Source organism: Leptidea sinapis, chromosome 18, assembly GCF_905404315.1.
Source record: "Leptidea sinapis chromosome 18, ilLepSina1.1, whole genome shotgun sequence".
Taxonomy (NCBI): domain Eukaryota; kingdom Metazoa; phylum Arthropoda; class Insecta; order Lepidoptera; family Pieridae; genus Leptidea; species Leptidea sinapis.
Window position 1 is genome coordinate 13576614 of NC_066282.1, and position 21058 is coordinate 13597671.

The 21058-nt window shown below is 33.8% G+C and overlaps 1 protein-coding gene across 1 annotated transcript in view; it reads left to right on the forward strand.

Annotated features, from left to right (window-relative positions):
* Window positions 1–5096: 5096 nt before the first annotated feature.
* Window positions 5097–21058, forward strand: part of LOC126969561 (facilitated trehalose transporter Tret1-like) — a 56320-nt gene continuing 40358 nt past the window's right edge. Inside the window, exon 1 of the mRNA XM_050815082.1 lies at window positions 5097–5388. Within this exon, the coding sequence (XP_050671039.1) occupies window positions 5343–5388 (46 nt within the window). The 5' untranslated portion in view covers window positions 5097–5342. The remainder of the gene's footprint in view (window positions 5389–21058) is intronic.

Consider the following 21058-nt stretch of genomic DNA (forward strand, 5'->3'; position numbering starts at 1 on the left):
TTATGTAGAGTATTTACAATAACTATTGAATATTATGTTCACTTATATGTATAAGGCTTTGTACGATTAAGACATTGAAGGCTTTACAAATAAACTTGGTGTAAAGTTATACCTGAGAATAAACCAAGAATATGGAAAATGTTGACAATATATTGCTGACAACACTGTCAGCACAATGATAACTTTGAAGTTTTCAGAATGTCAAGCAGTAAAACAAACGCGGGAAACGTCCTAACACGTCCGAATAAACCAATCATAAGCAAAATTTATTTGTAAGGCCGTGTAAAGCAATGCAATGTTACACCACTTACGGCCTATCACTAATATCGAAAACTCTCACTTTTTTAATTATTTATGTATGGATTCGATGAATTTATAGTCTTACTGCAAAAGTAACATTCACTGGTATTTATTTTTCATTTTAAAATGAATAAACATCACTATGTATGTCTCGCATTTGTACATGGAGTATAACTAAATGTACTCTGTGGTACCTACATGCTAGCAATACAATCACTGATTTTTATTTTTATTTCCAAAGCATTATCTTTCAAGTGTCAGTCAAAAATGCCACATTGAGAGTAGGTGTCTCTCACAGCTGTAGATAGAAGATGAACACTATTCTATGTAAAGTTTTTGCTATACAAACATTTTGACGTTGACAGTTGAAGGCAGAACATAATTACGATGCTGAAATAAGGCTAGTATCCCTTAGAATATTAAGGCTTTATATTTTTGCTTCGTAATGTTGCTGTTTTAAAAAAACTTTAATATTTAATTTAACTAAAAGTGTGTGTGTGTACATAGGTTTGCACGCAAGAATTTATACGTCTTTGGCGTAACAAAGCAAAAATCCTTAAAACTGTTTATTCCTCCTGCTATTCTACGTTTGTAGAAAAACAATATTGTAAAAATCTTGCAAAGATGGCTTTGACAACTAATGGGCTTGAATCCTTTGCCTGTCCTAATAATGGACGAAGAAAAAAAAATAACGAATGTCGCAAACGTCTTATATACATCATTTCACTCATATAATTGATTCATAACGTGGCTAAAAGAAGTTTATCTTGGTGTGTATTAATAGGTGTTTAAGATTATTAGCTTTTTTAAAGTACTTATTTTAATGTTTCATAGGGCATCGAAGTTTGGTTTTGTTTAGTGACCGTAAAAAAAAACTACACTCACTAAGTTTAAAATAACTTCTCCGTGTCATGTAATTCTGTAGTAACAAATGTAAGATAAAGACTTACGGCCTTACAAATAAACTTGGTATAAAGTTATAACTGATGATAAACAAAGAAAATGCAAAATGTTCACAATATCGTTGACAACACTGTCAATACAATGATAATTCTGAAGTTTTCGGAATGACAAGCTGCGTTGAAAATAAACGCGGGAAACGTTATACGTCCGAACAAACCATTCGTAAGCAAAATGTCTATTTGTAAACATTTTACATATTCTTGGTTTATGCTTAGTTATAACTTTATTCCAATTTTATTTGTAAGGCCGAAAAAGTTTTAAATTCGGACCAACTTTACTTCGATTTAATTAATAACACAGTAAGGGTTTTACCTATTCAAAGTTTCAAAGTAACTTAACTGTATTTGTAATGTTACAAGCCATTAATAGATATTTAAGACTTAGTTCCAGTTCATCTCTGTATCAGATAATTAATGATAACGATTTACAGTAACAACAATTAAACTGTTAATTGAGATATGATTTGTCCACTTAAAAAACAATTAAATATAGTTAAGAACATCCTAATGGGTGGCATCCGGTGGACGACTGCATTAGTCAGGTAAACCTATAATACTAGTTGATTGGACAATTTAATATTTTTTATATGTAACGTCTTACCTGGTCGTATATACATGGGGCACCCTTAAAGTTTTGCACTTCAAGCTAATCGGAACTATTTGAATTTCGAATGTTATATTTTTTTAAACATTGCACCCTTATTTGTAATAAAAAAAAACAATTGGCGGGAAATTATTTGCCAATAGTTTTTTATCAAACAAGTTCTACATACGTAATGAAAATGGAATTAAGTCGAAAAGATTTTAGAGCGATGATTTTTTGTGATTTTAAAACTTCTCTCTGTCCGGAAGACTGTTCCGGTCGTCTTCAAAATGCTTTTGGGAGAGAAGCACCTTGCGTGCTCAAGCAAGGTGCGTGAGGCGATGGTTTGCTGAATTTGAGAGAAGTCGGGTTTCTTTACATGACGGATTTCGTGAAGGGCGCGGCCCTTAACTGCCGTCAACGAAAATAATGTGGCAACTATTAAGCGGCTAATTGATGAAAACCCGCGGATTACCTATGAGACGATTCGAGGACTATCGGGGATTGGTATGAGCCCAATTCAGAAAATTTTCCACGAAGAATTGAAACTGCGGAAACTTTGTTGTCGTTGGATCCCTCATGAACTGACAACGGAGCAGAAGCGGGCTCTCGTGGAATGGTGCTCATAGATGCTAATGAAGTACGACCACGGACATTCTAATGCTGTTTTGAAATTTTCACAGGAAAAGAAACGTGGATTTATTGTTTTGAACCCGAAAAAAACAGCAATCTTGTGAATGGGTGTTTGAAAATAAGAACAGGCCAACAAAAGTGAGGCAAGCGAGAAGCGTTCGCGTTGGTATAAAATGATCGCATTATTTTTCTCAGCTACGGGTCCCATCTGCACAATTCCGCTTGAAGATCAAAAGAGTGTTAATGCCGAGTGGTATTCTACCATTTGTTTACGGAGGGTGTTAAAAAAGTTCGCGAAAGACGACCAAAAAGCCGCGTTCTCCTACATCATGACAACGCTTCTTCACATTCGGCCAACAAAACTAAGTCAATTTAAGCTTCCGAAAAAGTACAACTCGTCACTCATCCTGCACATAGCCCCGACATAGCACCCTGAGATTTCTGTATTTTCCTCAAAATCAAAGATTTGATTAGAGGTTTCACTTTTACGAATTCCGAAGAGGCAGCGATAGCGTTCAATCAGCACGTAGAAAACATGCCTTCAGATCTGTGGTCGTCCTGTTTTTAAAAATGGTTCAATCGCATGAAAAAATGTTTAAAATGTAAAGGAGAGTATTTTGAAAAGCAATAAACATAATATTTTGGTTATAACATGTTGTTTTTTTTTGTTTTTTGTTTGTTAGCGGTCCTCCACAGTGCGGTTTTCAAGTACTACAAAGCTTCGCAATGAGCTTCCTTGTGCAGTGTTTCCGGGACGATACGACATGGGCAGGGCAGGCACGGCAACGCTCCTTTGATTCCTATGGTGTTGCAAAAGAATATAGGCGGCGGTGATCACTTAACACCAGGTGACCCGTAGGCTCGTTTGTCCTTCTTTTCCATAAAACGGAATAGTATTGCCGACCTTGTAAAACGTCGAATAAACGTATAAGTATATGAATTCAAAATCGGAAAACATATTGATACGAGAATCGAACCGGGGCAACGTGGTTAGAGTCAACGGTCGAACCGTTGTTGTTGTTGAACACCTGTTGTTGTTGCACTACAGTCCGACTTTTTACTTTACTTTAACACGAGATTTTTTTTAGTTTTTTATTACTTACCTTGTTCTTATGTATATTTTAGGTTAAAATCTCAAATATTAAGTCTTTCTTTTTTTAAATGAAGTGTCTGAAAATAATATTATTCTGATAGGAAAAATACCGTTTTTATGTTTTTTTGAATAAAACTAAATCTTATAATATCAAACATTATAGCAAAATCCTATAGCGATAAAAATTTATATTATTTATATTGTTTTTCAAACCGTATTTAAGAGGTATCCTTTTCGTACGACGTGATAACACTGCACAATTATGTTCATATCACCGTTTGCTTGTATGTGGAAGAAAGTTCCATGAAAAAAAAACACTGTAGAGAAATATCACTCATCCAAATGGTGGAAATCGGCGGCAGGAGTCGGGTTATACAGCTGTTTGGAACTCTCTTTGATATTGATATTGAATGATAGAACACATAGTTTTTGTTCAAAGCAAAAGATAAAGAATTCACAGACCATATTAAATAAAGTTCGTTCTGAAAATAGGTGTCTATATAAAACGTGTTTAAGTAACCGATACCGAGTTTAAGTCCCTTGCTGTTAGACAACCGATAAAAACAGACCATGAATATTAGTTTAGTGTGCGTGACAAGCTACGTCATACACTCGCTATTTGTATCATACTTTGTGTTAGTGTGCCTGAATTGCTCAAAATAGAGGAAGTTCTAAAGTCAATTTTTTTCGTCGTTTTCACAGCTGTCATAGTCTATCTAAACATATAAATGATATAAGTTATGACCCTATGTGAAGCTGAATATTTTTATAAGTAGAAAGTTTTATCAAAAAAAGATATTTTAATGAAGCTATATCAAGCACCTATAAATAGGTGCATCAATTAGCTTATTAATTAGGTATGTACAACAGATAACTTAATTTTTTACATTTTTGCACTCGGGTTTAACCTAGCATTTAAGTAACAACTATGTTATTATTTACGAATTTGTTAACGATATGAACAATTCTATGACTTTTTCAGTGTCAGTTTTCAATTTAACTTAATGTAATTCAAATAAAATAACAATAAGTATAAGTGACATTACACTTTAACCCTGACGTATGTAAATATCATATAATATGAACTTCAATGTAACGGTTTTTACCTTAATGTCATAAGAGTGTATTTTTGCATACAAAGTAACAACATACTTATTATTTAAAATTTAGATGTTAACGCAAAATATTTCAAGTAATATTTCAAGAAATAAAAATAATTGTATTAATCCTTACATACATTTCCAATTTTTATTGGCAATGCATTATTACATTGACCATGCCCTTGACTTACTCAGACAAGCAATGGAAAACAGGATTGGGTACGTACGTACTTGCTTGGTAACACGGCTAAGGTTAACGGCTCGACATACGCCTAAATCTCACAACGGTTACTACCTACGTTATCTGTTTCAATATCCGGAAAACGACAAGTAATGATAGAGCAAAAATGCAAAACAGTCATGTCATTATCTGTGATGTTTAGTTCGCGACCCATCATTACTCTGTGTATATAGCAGCGAGTAGTCTGTCCGGCGTCCGCACGATGACAGCTGAAACCGTCAACAAAAACCAGACTGTGTCTGTAGGTATTGCATAAACACAGTCGACCATTCACGAACACGCCGAACCGCGAACAGCACGTGGTGGTCTAATATTAGAGCGGCTGCGAGTTCCGACTGGAGTCGTCTTTTAAGCGTATTAGTGCTCGCTCACATGGACTGTTTGTTGGATTTATAAATGTTTGTTACAAGTTGTTGTGTGAGAATATACAATGATCATCAGCCGCAAGTGCAGGGAATATGTGGCGGCACTAAGCGGTAAGTACATCCATAGTTTTTTTGCCCAAGTTTGTTTACCTCGAAGCAAAACCCGCGTGTACTGTCGTCACATAAACACAGTGTATAAAGAAACATTGTCTTTTGTCGCTTTTTGTGTTGTTTCAATTTCGTTATATATCAGCTTCGTGTTTTAAATATACTTATTTTTTAATTATCAATTTACTTGACTACATACCTTCTGATTGTTGAGTCAATCGTTTCAAAATATGTTGTAATCCGACATGGCGGCTAATTTACAGGATTTTCAGTCGATTATTCTTAAAAACTAGAAAACGTCATAATTTTTACAAGTTGTAGCTCATAAACGTGTAATCATAATATTTCAAAGTCATCGAAAATAACTATTGATGCGCAGAAATATGCGCAACTTAGAATAAATACCTAGGTAGGTAGGTATATTTTTCCTTTTGGTATTTCCTATTGGTCCTTTGGTATTTGTGTATGGAAATAGCTCTTTATCTATTTATTAGCTTTACAAATAAATTAAAGAATATATTATTAGGAAACATTACTATTATGTTAATTCTTTGCCATTATTATATGTACCAAAAGTAGTAGTAGGTACGTACATAACCAACCAAGTAGAATTTCGTAACTTTAGTCATGATTATTTCGTTAATCGTAATTAATAAATTTTATTCGTGAAACAAAGTAAAATAAAGTAATTAATACGGTTTAATAAAAGTAAATAATTAATATATAATAGTAATGCGAAAAGTATTTAACAACTACCTACAATGTTGTATTGTGTTACAAAATTGTTAGAATTTTATTATTGCTAGTTTTCATTTGTTAATATGTGTGTGCACGATTTTTTGATACACTATTGATAACTTAGTTATAATTTAAATAGGTAATCGTTCCAGTTAAGAAAGTGCTCTAGGGTCCGTATTCTACAGGTGGCTGCCTAAAAGGGACAAAATTCGCTTGATCACGGACTACGTATTGAGACGACTTTTGGAATACGGACCTGTGATAGGGTTGGCGCGTGTAGAAACCAACGCCAATATTGACCGGAATAAATGATAAAGCCACATTTAATCAATTGTAACTATGTACAATTTGGTGAGATGTTAAGAATTAAATAGAAAAATGTATGAAAAATATTAATTAATATCTGGGTTTCACTAGAATTGGGTATTTATAGCATATAATACCTAGTATTTCTGGTGTGCTAATATAATTTATCATTAAATTACGTACGTCCGGGTTTGTTGTCTAGGACTGCCAACTTTTTCCTGAATAAATAGACTATGACTCACTTCAGAGAGGATAAATAAAGAGTACAGATTAATCGATAACATTATCATATAATATTTCATTTTTTAATACGTTTATATCCTCTTGTCACATTGAATTTAAATTTATTCCGTAGATGATTAGGGCTGCGTTCAGAATCGCCAATTGCGATTTTAATCATTAATGGCTTTGGGTAGGAGCTTACGACAAGTATATTATTGTTTGAGAAAGTGATTTTTTTAAGATAATGCGCATGTCTGTCATTTGCCGCGAAGTGAGTTTGTGCAAAAAGAGTGAGGGAGAGAGGATCGATAAATCACTAAAAAAATCTTATAAAAACTGGCTGACTAGCTGACTATAAGATCTTATATTGTTCTACATATACCCTAATATAACCTATTTAGGCATTACCTAGAATTTAAGCATCATCAGCCGGAAAACGTCCACTGCTGGACAGAGGCCTCCCCCCAAGGTTAACCACGACGATCTGTCCTACGCTGCCCTCATCCAACGTATTCCGACGATAAACCAGATCGCCGGTCCATCTTATAGGGTTCTTCCAACACTGCGTCTTCTGGTACGTGGTCGCCATTCGAGTTTAAGCATATTAAAGGTGAAATATGCAACGTTTTTCTGGTGTCCACGAGGGTCGTCTTTGGTCGTCAATTACCATCAGGTGACCCACAAGTCTGTTTGTCTTTCTAATACTCAAAATTAAACTAAGATATGATTAACAGAGTAATATTTAATTGACAAAAAACAAACTGGGGGCGGCCCTGTGTTTAGTCTGTATTCCAAAACATCGTAGGCGGCGGTGTTCACAATTCTTCCACGAAACTAAAAAAAAAAACATAAGTAAACTTTTTATCCTTAAACTAAGTGTAGCATCAAAAATTACGACTTCATAGTTTGTGAATTAAAACCCATTCACATAAATTTATTTTTAAATGTAATCGGTATTATGTTTTATAGTATTAATTAAATATGGTATTAATTACATCAATAATATTTAAATTTAGCACAAGTATTAAAACTAATCATACGAAGTATATCGATGCCGTAATGAATACGTCATACCTAAGAATAAAAAAATAATCGACCGTGTTTTGTATGTTAAAATCTTAGTAAATGCATATATGAATTACTATGTCCTGTCTGATACATACATACATAAAATCACGCCTCTTTCCCTTCGGGGTAGGCAGACACCACTTCTTTCCACTTGCTACGATCCTTACATACTTGTTCCGCTTCGTCCACTTTCATTAATCCTTTCATACATGCTCTTCGGTTTAGGTACTCTTGACCTGGCCTGTCTGATATATATAGTAAACTAGCTGACCCAGTAAACGTTGTATTGCCGATATTAAAATCGCGATACAAAAGTAACTGTTGATCGTAGATGGGTGAAAATTTGAAGTTGTATGTATTTTTTAATGCTGACTCATAATCAAACAAATTTAAAAAAAAATGTCAAAACAATTAAAAAAAATTTCGTGTGGACCACCCTTAACATTTAGGGGGATGAAAAATAGATGTTGTCCGATTCTCAGACCTACCCAATATGCACTCAAAATTTCCTGAGAATCGAGAATTTTATATATTAGAGATAATGCTAATTGAAATCAATGCACCGATAGCTTCGGAAAAAATGCAGCTGCATCTGATAGAAGCCATTTTGGTGCCTGCCAAGCCTTATGATATGTTGTAGGATTGCATGAAAAAAATGAATAAACAATTCAAAGTTCTTAATGTATAAATGGTTTCTTTTATCATTTTGTGCCCACATACCAATTGACGACACATTAACTCGTAAACTGACGGAGTTAATTGACTGTGACATACACGCAGATGGAATTACACATCTTAATGATTGTTTCAGACCATATAACTTGAAATACCTACAATACATTTTCGCATTATAAATGTCTAGAAGCTCGCTCCGACTTCGTTCAGAATTTGATAGTATGAGTAAAAAAATTATATTTAAAATTAGCTACGATGTTTATCTTAGTATTGTTACATTCTGACTATCTCTGATTTTTTTTTCAAATAAATTTATCACTTGTTAATTCGTGTCAATTAACTCTACAAACTAATTTAAACACATAATATTTCCACTATAAAAACACCACGTAAACACACAAATATTTCCTTTTCACACAAATATTATATATATTAGATTATGTACAAAAATACGAGGTGGTAGAACCTCGTAGTGGTTTAAAAATTAAAAGGAAAAAAAAACGAATTGCACTCCGGGACTTAATTATTGTAATGTCAAGTTATTATCAATGAACTTTCGGCTTATCGTCTCTAAAAATAATATATTAAATTAAATAAATTACTCTGTTGTAGTTTTTCCTCATGCTATCTGGGGCCTATTCTATATGTTTTAAACGGCTCTTTATTTAGCTTAGTCATCATAAAGGCAGGACACGTTTCCTTTAAGGCCTGTATGTGTAAGCGACATAAGATGTTAATATACTACATAGTAGAGGGATACCAGCGGTGCTATTGATGTCGTCATTTCAAAATTGTTGCTTTTAAGTTCCGATCCTATCAACGTTTTGCCCTAGACTCTTATACTTCATCATTTCCCTAGAATTTAAACAAAACCATACTAAACGACATTTGAAAGGGCTAGGTATACAGTTATGCTTTATTTTATCTTGATTTTTGTTTGTTGTTTAGCTGATCGTAATTGATAGGCCCTGCCCATTATAATGCAGTGCAGTTCAGGATTTTTGAGAAACCCAAAAGTTCTGAGCGGCACCACAATTGCATTAAGTCTCCTTTGCCCAGTAGGTAATCTCACTAGCCACGGCGCCCTTCAGACCGAAATACAAGATGCTTTCAAATTACTGCTTCACGGCAGAAATAGATAGTTTGTCCCATCATGTTATAAGTTTTCAACTCGACTAATAAATTTTTTGCAGAATACTCTTGTACCAACAATCTACTTTCGTACTTGTTACGAGAATACACGTCACACAATTTCCCTAAATCGGAGCGTACCTTCATCTGAATGGGAACTGAACCGTCAATTATTTGTATTACAAGAATACAAAATTTAACTTTTTGACATAAAATCGCTTCGATCCTATTCTGGTTTTGTTACCAGAATATACTATTGATGCAGTGATCTCCCCTGCGTCTTCCATCTTGGAATACCATAGAAATTTCGGAGTTAAATACGTGCTACCTAATCTGGTGATTCTGAATGTCACGAGGTTCATAAGTATCGTAACATATCGTATCATCACTTTTTTAGTAGTTGGATATTGTTATGTTTTACTTTACGGAAACATTTCACACTAAAAAACGAAACTAAAAAAACCGCTAAACTCACAAAACAGTAACGTGAGTCATTGTTATTTACATATACTTCATGTCGTAAAAATCTATTTTGAAATCTAAATATTACTAAAGTATAGATTAGTGTCTAGTGCAAAGAGGATGTAAATACTACGTGATAAGAGACGGGACTGCCTATGTAAAAATTGAAATTTAGTTTAGTATGAAACGTGCAGTGATTTTAAGTTTGAAATAGTAATCCTACTAATATCTTCCCTTTCTTGGCGTGCAGAATGGGATGTCGGTATGCCAACTTAATGACTGACAGGCTTGCCCTGCATTCAGTTTGAAAACTTTCTTAATATATATAAATCTCGTGTCACAATGTTTGTCCTCAATGGACTCTTAAACTAATGAACGGATTTCAATGGGGATTACTTCATGGAGTGCAGTTTAGTCCAACTTAAGAGATAGGATAGTTTTTATTTCGATTTGGGACCCATAATTATTTTTATTTCCAATATTTGTTTTGTTTGGACATATTTTCTGTGAGAGTATTTTTGACGCGCGGTTTTACAGTTTCGCTGTGAAACAATTTCATTATAACAACAAGGAGCATATTATTATGTTACAATGAAAAATTATTGACAAATTCATCAAAAACGGTATTTTATTTATTATGTACAGAACAACGTCTGTCTGGTCAGCTAGTCTTAATATATATAAATCTCGTGTCACAATGTTTGTCCTCAATGGACTAAACTAATGAACGGATTTTAATGGTGATTACTTCATTTAGTGCAGTTTGGTCCAACTTGAGAGATAGGGTAGTTTTTATTTCGATTTGGGACCCATAAATATTTTTATTTTTAATAATTGTTTTGTATGGACATATTTTCTATGAGAGAATTTAGTGACGCACGGTTTGACAGTTCCGCTGTGAAACAATTTCATTCTAACAACAGGGAGCATATTTACGAAATAATTTTTGATGTTTTGAAATATAGAACAGTTGTTTTTTTACTATCTACAGAACAACGTCTGTCGGGGCAGCTAGTAATACTATATATATATAATACTAATTTAAGATGTACCAACAATAACTCAACTTAACATTAACAATTGATTTGCACTTACATACTAATTTTAGGTTATTCTAATTAGGTACATTCAACATTTTAATTATGAAAAATATAGTTACTTAGTAATAAATCTTAATTCTAGAAACTATACGATGTAAATAATTATAAAGTGGTAACTGTGAAATTACAAAAAATAAAAGTAAGAATTAATAAGTCATTAACAATCTAATACAATATATTATTGATTATTGGTCGTTATTTTTTCTAAAACTTTATTTCTAAATGACTTAAACGTGTCGTGAAAAATGTCAACGTCAAGATCGTTGATATCATTGAATGTTGTAGATATTCTATTATAAGGACCGTATTATTTCACATTCGTTCTAGAGTAATTATTTGAAAATATTTTATTAATCGGTTGTCTTGGTAAACATCTTGGAATGGAGAAATTTAAGTTAGATATTATGTTAGGTTCTAAGGATCCGTGTATAATTTTAAAAAGGCCGCAAAGGTCCAGATTTAATTGAGATAAAATCTTTAGTTGCGAATGCAACAGGCAACTACTAGTTACATTATATGGCGACGAAGTATAATCCGGCTTAGTTTGAAAGCGAACAGTCGCTTAAAACGTGGTGGATTTCGGCTATCTCAGTTTTTGACAGATTATAGCCGTCAACTGTCAATCTATCAATGACTGCACGTTTCATACAATTGAGTGAATCGCTTTTTCTTAGAGTTTTGCTAGGATATATTTCAGAAGGCGTATTGATACATAATCCGTGATTATAAATAATTATCAATATTTGTTAATTACACTTGTATAAAATCAATGTTCTAATAAGCATTAATGTAATACAAGAGACTTGATCCTGCAGACAAACTGTCCAAACAGTTTTGCGGGACTATGTTAGCTTTTCAGATTCTTTATGTAAATGATTAATAGTATATATAAAAAAAAATAAAGTATATTTTGTCTGTTTTATGCACAGTCTTAAAGACACTTTCAAAAAACATTTGTTTAGCTACTGTATTGTGCTGTAAATGGATATGGTAACCATTTCAGGATTTCATGCCCAGGAGGCTTAACCCCAGTTGTTGTATTATTTTAAAGTAAGCAAAATATACAATAACTCCACAGTAACAATTATCTACAGTTTTGTCTTCCAATAAGTTTTTTTCATTTATCACTAGCTTCTCCCATAGCGTACATGCATTTATATACATATACTAGCTGTCCCATTTTTTTTTTTAAATTTATTTAGTGGCACGGGATGCAAGTCCATAGGCCACTAGCTGTCCCAGCAAACGTTGTATTACCATATAAAGTAGTAAGAAAAAATCTATAGTTAAATTAAAGTTTGTTTTGAGACCACCTGAGAAAGTTAGTTAATTATTTTTTTTAAACTATTGTTTCAATTTGATTTGTGAACGACAGGGGACTCATCAAAGGAAAAACAAAGTTGTTGTTTATATTTAATATTTCGAGCATTTTTATATTTATTCACCTTTTAAACCTCCTCTGGACCGCCACAAATAATTCAAGACCAAAATTCGCCAAGTCGGTCCAGCCGTTCTCGAGTTTTAGCGAGACTAACGAACAGCAATTCATTTTTATATATATAGATATATAGTTTTTTCAAATTTTAATATTTTTATTTAAAGTTTAGTATTTGAATTCACTAGTTGAATGTCAAAACATAACCACCCATTCGAAAATGCCTCAGATCTGAGAAGAACGAGCGCAAGAAACTCATAAACTTATCTTACTCTCATCAAGTTTCTTCTTTTTTTAAGTAAAACTTCGTTACAGTAACATATTTTCGTACAAATTTTTATTTCCTAATCTGTGCTAACTTTAAGAAAGTCATTTATGTTATCGTAACCTTTACCACATGAACGTTTTAACAATTCTTTTGAATTTGGTAACACATTGAATTTAATTTGTACATTTTCTGGGATAATCGGGATAATCGACTTGACCGAGTAGTAGGTATAATGCTAGTTTATGCTTATTTCTGGTGTTAACATTATGATTATCATAGATTATTGAATTAATTTTTATTTTTCCCTTAATAATTCTTTAGGAGTTACTTTCGGCCATTTTCTGCAGCACAAAGATGGTATTAATACCGTTTCCACTGCCCATAACAATTTACCACAGGAAAATACGATGAAAATAACTAAAGTACTCTGGGCGCGCTGTATCTATATAAGTTAATTGTCTTATCTGTTTAGTCTAAGTCTGACATCTATAGAGCCTACTTAGACTTTACTCAGACCTTACTTACGTAAACTTTGCTGAGAATGATAAAACGCTAACTTCACTTTTGCGTTGGGCTGTCTTAATTTAGGCTCAGCTTACTTTCAGCTGTAAAATCATTATAATAATTGAAACTAAAATGCTGCATTGCGTAGTAAAACCTTGTTTAAATAATACTACAAGAAATAAGAAAGACACTGGGATCACGTCATATCATCAGTAAGTATTTTGTTAATATCAATGTAAAATAAATAATAGTTTAAAAAACTAGCAAAAAAGCCTTTTATTGAAAACCGATCTAAAAAAACGATAGATGAAAATTATATAAATGAACAAAAATCTGATTTTGCAAATTAAAAATGGAATAATTATACAAATGATTTAAGTTTTCTTTAGTGTTAATTCCGCCAATATTTGTTTTTAAACAATTCGACACGTGTTTCGCCTCTACACGATGCATCCTCAGGACGTGTTGTCTCGCCATAATCTGGCACGAGACTCATGGAATAATTTTATCAAATTAATGTAATGTCATCGGTCCTCGATAAATCTACAAAGTTTGAGACAAATCTGTCCGTTTAAAGTGGGTCAAAATCGCGCCCAAATGGTTACAAACAAACATACTTTCAGGTGAAGCTATTAAAAAGCGTGTAAAAATAAAATAAAATATTATGATAAGCTCATAAAAAGCCAGCTAGGTTTTACGTAAGTAAAGTCTGAGCAAAGTCTTAAGTACGCTCTATAGATCTCAATATTATTCCCCCATTGTAATTTGGAATCAAGAGTAATGCCAAGAAATATACCAGATTCCACCGGTTTTTACCACCTTTAACAATTAATAAAACACTAGCATCTACATTTTTGATATTTGCTGCGGTAAATTTTACATCTGTATCTACGATGACCTTGTTTTTGTTGTTAATTTAATTCAATACAATTGTTATCAATATTTATAGTTTTAATAATTGTTTTATTTTATACAATTGTACTTTGAACGTCATCATGAGGTTAACATTAAAATTCCATAGACTAATTAAGTGTAATTATATTGGCGTAATCAACGGCTGTGCTGACTGTTGTTTCTAGATGTTTTGTAATAATGTAACTGATTACTTAACAGAGTTTACTCGTGTCGTATCTTAATAATGCGATATGGATATTATCGGAAATAAATGCTATGATGCAAACCGCGAGGTATAATATAAGAAATAATAAATATTAAGGGGAAGCCTTGAGCAGAAATACGCTGTTTATTGTTTCTGTATATCTCATTATATTGTCTGCCGATAGTTCTAGTTTTTGTATTTCAATTATTGTTTCCCGTATTATCCATGCATACAGTACAGATAACAACTATATTAGCAATACAACTCTTTTGAAGATTGTCAACTGGCTGCGCGATCGTCAACCGGTTTCAATGCGTACGCAACAAGCGGCAAGTGGACACTCACACACGCCCCGGATCATTGTAGTAGTGCAACCATTTCACGTGGTTATATGAAACTTAGTGTCTGTACCGTTTAGTTACTCATAGTATGTTCAAAGTTCACTTACTTATTAGCCATTTTGCGCACTTGCTATATTTTTAAGCCGGCTTATAATCATCTTCAACATCTCTGATAATATCTTATCTTCAATCTGTTTTGAATGTATGCGCTTAAGTTATAAACATTATAAACGCAATTGGCGTCATCGATATCATTCCCTTAAATAAGGAACCCTTATGGTGGCGGCTTACTGTCTGTCTGTCAATCTTAATTATGTATTTAATACGGGTCTGAATGGGGGAGCTAAAATTATAAAATGAGAAATTAGATGCGGCGTTGTGATGCTTTGAGTATTTTCGCGAATCTCGAATATTTTAATGTTACCCGAATATCTTGGGTAATATATCGTTTAGGAATTTAGATATTTGTTATTTGGACGGATCTCGGAGTCCTGTCTTCTGCTGCTTCACCTGGTTTCACCACAGAATTCCACCTTCGTGCGACATGCCATAAATTAGGATACCTTCCCCACCATCCGGATGTGTGGCGTTCCTCCACAGTGCGGTTTTCAAGGAGCTTTCTTCCTCGTAATACAAAGCTGTGGAATGAGCTTCCTTGTGCGGTGTTTCCGGGACGATACGACATGGGTACCTTCAAAAAAAGCGCGTACACCTTCCTTAAAGGCCGGCAACGCTCTTGTGATTCCTCTGGTGTTGCAAGAGAATGTGGGCGGCGGTGATCACTGAACACCAGGTGACCGCATGTACGCTCGTTTGTCTTCCTTTTCCATAAAAAAAAGTATATGCCTAGCAATCCCACGCGGAAATTCTATAAACTTGTTTCTACCTGTCATGTACTATTTATATTATTTAGCTTAGTATTATAGTAATGTTGTTTATTTTGTTGTAAATAAAAACACAAATGTGTATTAATCCTAGAAGTGAGGTTAACACTTTAAAAACATAACATATTGTGTAAATTAAAACTCAGATCCACAATATAATCTATTAAATTAGTTTTTAAGACAGTTCATATAATTTTAGAACTAATAACAACATAATCGCATTATAAACATTTTATTCTTCCTGACGCCATCTTTCTGCTCACCCGAGTGAAACAATTTGTTGTGACTCCTACACGAAGTTTTATAACTTTTAATTGATGTGTTCATATAAATATTTTCTGCTCTGTTCTCTCAATCTATGTTAAGAATTTAAAAATAATAACAAAATTAATTCATTATTGACATGTATAACAGAAGATTATTCAATATGGAACCCATTCTTAATCATGACTTTTTGATGTTGTAATTTGGAATACCTTTGATTTTTTTGATTTTAATCAAGAATATACAATGTGTTATAAAACGTTGTGTAATGTCCTTTATGTCTAATAAGACAACTAACGGCCCTTCCCAATATACTATCTACAGATAGAGATAAATTACTTTCTTCTACTGTCAGTTAACTGTCAATAAATTGAAGCTGTCCCAATATGCCCGATAAGTAATTCTTATCGCCTTATATTGGGACGCGTGAATTGCAATTTCCATACAAACTTTTTATCGCTGGTAATCTATACGTTGTCCCATTGACAGACAGCGTGCACGGATAAGGTGAGTTACTGTCGATAAGTTTATTGGAACAAAAATGTCAACGATAGTTACGATTTTTATCTCAAGTAAGAGATAGTCTGAATATTGGGAACTGCCTTAAGGCCAACGGAATCAGTGACAGTTGGAATAAATAAATAACGTCAGCAAAAAAAATCCATCTATCCTATTAAAATGTATGTCTTAATCAAAAAACATACAAAAAATAACAATATTTATTGTGAAGGATAATGTATGTGCTCAACGATCAGTAAAGTGATCACCGCCGCCCACACTCACCTGCAACACCAGAGGAATGACAGGGGCGTGAATCACATCACATCTACAACTAGACTCCTATTCGCATATTAAAACGTGATCAAAAATGTCCGAGCGGCGTATACGTATATACCTTACATTAATGAATACATATAACATTAAAACATTAATTCAAATTAGCACCTTATTTCCTGGCAGTAATGTTCAAAGTCGCAAAAATGTATAGGTACGCTCAATATGAGCTCGGACGCGAACACGAGGCAAGAACATTTTGTTTTGGCAATCGAAATGTAATTATTTAGCAAAATGATTAAACGTCAAGATAGTTACACAATTTTCCGTTATTTGGACAGGTTTTCACTGAACACTTCGGCATTGCGTGGCGTTGTATTCAAAGCGCGGTCGGAACACAACTGAACGAAAACTCTGCCTAATAGACGCGTAGGCAGAGTTTTGCTTCAAACAATTTTTTAGCGTGATTATGATTCTAGTTGTTTATTTTACGTCGATGAGGTATCCGTATCCTATCGTCCTGGGTACACTGCGCAAGGAAAATCACTCCACAGTTTGAGGCAGAAAATTCCTTGAATAATCCTTGAAAACTGTAGAGGAATGCCACATATCCAGATGGTGATGATATCCTAGTCTCTAGACCAGTGAGAGGCTCCTTTGCACCGGATGCTAGATTATTGGTTCCACAGTGGTGACTATTTCTGCCGTGAAGCAGTAATGTGCAAGCATTACTGTGTTTCGGTGTGAAGGGCGCCGTAGCTAGTTAAATTACTGGGCAAATGATTTAAAATCTTACATCTCAAGGTGACAAGCGCAGTTGTAATGCCTCTCAGAATTTTAACAATCCTGAGCGGCACTGCATTGTATAGACAGGGCGTATCAATTACCATCAGCTGAACGTTCTGTTCGTCTCGTCCCTGATTAAAAAAAAATAATGGCGTGTAGCGCGAAGATGGAACACGGCGGCAGGAATCATGTCAAACAGATCTTTTTATGCACTCCCCGTGAAAATAATATCATAAAACTATAAAATGTATTAGATAATAAAAATATAACTGTGACATTCAGATATTCAAGAGTATTGTTTAATTTTTAATACTATCCATATCATAATAATTATAATCTTTGTGAGTGTACCTTGTTTTTAAAAGCAACATGTTTGACCCCGCACGACCAAAACACATGTCTGTTCCCAGTATACTATCTACAGATAGAGATAAATTACTACCTTCTACTGTAAGTAATTAGATGTCAATAATCTGAAGCTGTCCCAATATATCCGATAAGTCATTCTTATGGCCTTATATTGGGACGCGTGAATTGCAAATTCCATACAAACTTCTATCGCTGGTAAACTATAGGTACGTCCTCCCATTGACAGACGTGTAACGGATAAGGTGAGTTACCGTCGATAAGTTTATTGAGACAGAAAAGTCAACGATAGTTACGATTTTTATCTCAAGTAGGCCACAACCGGAGATAGACTGAATATTGGGAACGGCCGTTATACTGTGTATGTATATAATGTGATGTATAATGTGAAAATATACATGTATATTTTCATAAATGTACTGACAATGAAGAGTCATAATATTTATATCTTTAAATTTTTCTTTGAGAGACTGTCTATAACCAAGCTGATATATAGTACGCACAGCTCTCTTTTGCAGAGCAAACACTATAGCAATGTCAGCAGCATGACCCCATAGTAAAATACCGTACGTCATGATGCTGTGAAAATAGCTTAAGTAAACTAATCTAGCGGTCGCAACATTAGTGTACTCTCTAATCTTTCTAACTGCATATGCCGCAGAGCTGGGTCTATCTGCTAGTTGGGCAACATGTGGACCCCACTGAAGCTTTTTATCTAACGTGATACCCAAGAAGACCGTAGTGTCGACAAGTTCCAATCCCAGAAGTGAGAAATCGGTATCACTTTAAAAATAACAAATTCTTTAAAACATGAATTATAGATCATATGCTCTAAAAATTAATACATTAAGAACAAAATCGAATGGTCATAATATTACAGCATAGCGTACTTGAGTTGCTATATGACTATTTTCAATCCATCCAAACGCAGTCATAGGCGACTGCTTGTAAGAAATAAAGGGAATTTTTACCAGGAGGCTGCTTTTGCACAGGATGCCGGCTAGATTATGGGTTCCATAACGGCGCTTATTTCTACCGTGAAGCAGTAATAAGTAAACATTACCGTGTTTCGGTCTGAAGGGTGCCGTAGCTAGTGAAATTACTGGGCAAATGAGACTTCTTATGTCTCAAGGTGACGAACGCAATTGTAGTGCCCCTCGAAATTTTAGGGTTTTACAAGAATTCTTAACGGCACTGCATTGTAATGGGCATGGCGTATCAATTATCATCAGCTGAACGTACTGCTCGTCTCGTCCCTTATTTTCATAAAAAAATATATTACGGCGAACAAATGGATTTGATAAGCAATAGAAAGATATTTGTGATATGACACAACCAGTGATGAATTTATGAAACGTGTCTGTAGATAAATACGTGGTGTTTTGTTTAAATAATATGTGCAACGCAAGCTTTCATTTGATATCTTGTTCACGTTCAACGTACATTGGTGTACAGACAAGCGAACAAGATTAGATTTATAAATATCTTAGATCATTTACGGCCGTTCCCAATATTCTATCTACAGATAGAGATAAATTGCTACCTTCTACTGTCAGTAATTAGCTGTCAATAATCTGAAGCTGTCCCAATATACCTGATAAGTTATTCTTATCGCCTTATATTGGGGCGCGTGAATTGCTATCTCCATAGAAACTTCTATCGCTGGTAAGCTATACGTTCCCCCATTGACAGACAGCGTGTACGGATAAGGTGAGTTACCGTCGATAAGTTTATTGGGACAGAAAAGTCAACGATAATTACGATTTTTATCTAAAGTAAGAGATAGACTGAATATTGGGAACGGCCGTTATACGTCCAAATAGACTGTGACAGCATTTTGAGCAATGTACGCACACTAGCTAAATTTTTGTTTCCGAGTCATGGATGTTTAAATGTATTTATGTATGTTTATATGAATTTATGTATGTTTAAGTAAGTATATTGTATTAAATATATCGTTGTCTTGTAACCCATAACACAGGCTATAGATGCTTAACTTGGGGCAAGATAATTAGTGTAAAAAGTGTGTCACTATTATTATTATTACTAACAAAAAGTGTGAGACGTAGCTTGTTACGCATACTAGAGTAATAAACATGGCCTGTTTCCATCGGAATTCTAGCAGCATAAGGCTCTATTTAAATAATATTTATATTTAACTAGCTGACCCGACAGACGTTCTGTAGATAATAAAAAAAATACTGATTTATAGAAATTTTCCAATAATATTTAAAAACATCAAGAATTATTTCGTATAAAATGCTCCTGTTTTTATAATGAAATTGTTTCACAGCAGAACTGTCAAACCGTGCGTCACTAAATTCTCTCATAGAAAATATGTCCATACAAAACAAATATTGCAAATAAAAATAATTATGGGTCCTACATCGAAATAAAAAGTATCCCATCTCTCAAGTTGGTCTAAACTGCAGTCCATGAAGTAATCCCCATTAAAATTCGTTCATTAGTTTAGGAGTCCATCGCGGACAAACAACGTGTCACGTAATTTTTATATATCAAGATATTACATCGAGTAGGTACTAAATAAAATACTTCGTACAATTGCAAACGCTTTATTTCTTCAGAACTGATGACGATCACGGATCAAGACAGATCATTGAAAAAAAAACTTATAGACTTATTGCTGATTATCATAAGAATATCTTTATCAGTGGCGTGATACGGAGTGTATCCATAGACTTAGAAACAAACGTATAGTTAACCAGACATCCTGAATATACGTGATCGATATTGATTTGTCAATGTGTGCGATAGGCGATAGCTGGTGGTTAGCTTGATTATTATTCAATATACATGGGCCACACTAAAAGTTTTGCACTTCTAGCTAATCGGAACTATTTGAATTTCGAATGTTATATTTTTTAAACCTTCTTAGTAATAAAAAAAATTGGCGAGAAATCATTTGTCAATTGTTTTTTATCACACAACAAAGTTCTACGTACGCAATGAAAATCGAAAAAGATTTTAGAGCGATGAAAAGCTCAGCTACGGATCCCATCTGCACAATTGCACTTGAAGATCAAAAGAGGTTCGAATTACGAAGAGAGATTAACATAATATTTTGGTTATAACATGTTTTTTTTTTAGTTTCGCAAAACCTTTAGTGCGACCTACGTATTAAGGGGCTTATTCTCAGCGTGGCTGACTGTTTACGAATTGTCGATCACAATCTGTTTCAGTAACAATAGATTCGCTTACCTTTTTTACCTTGCTGTATCTCCGTTACAGA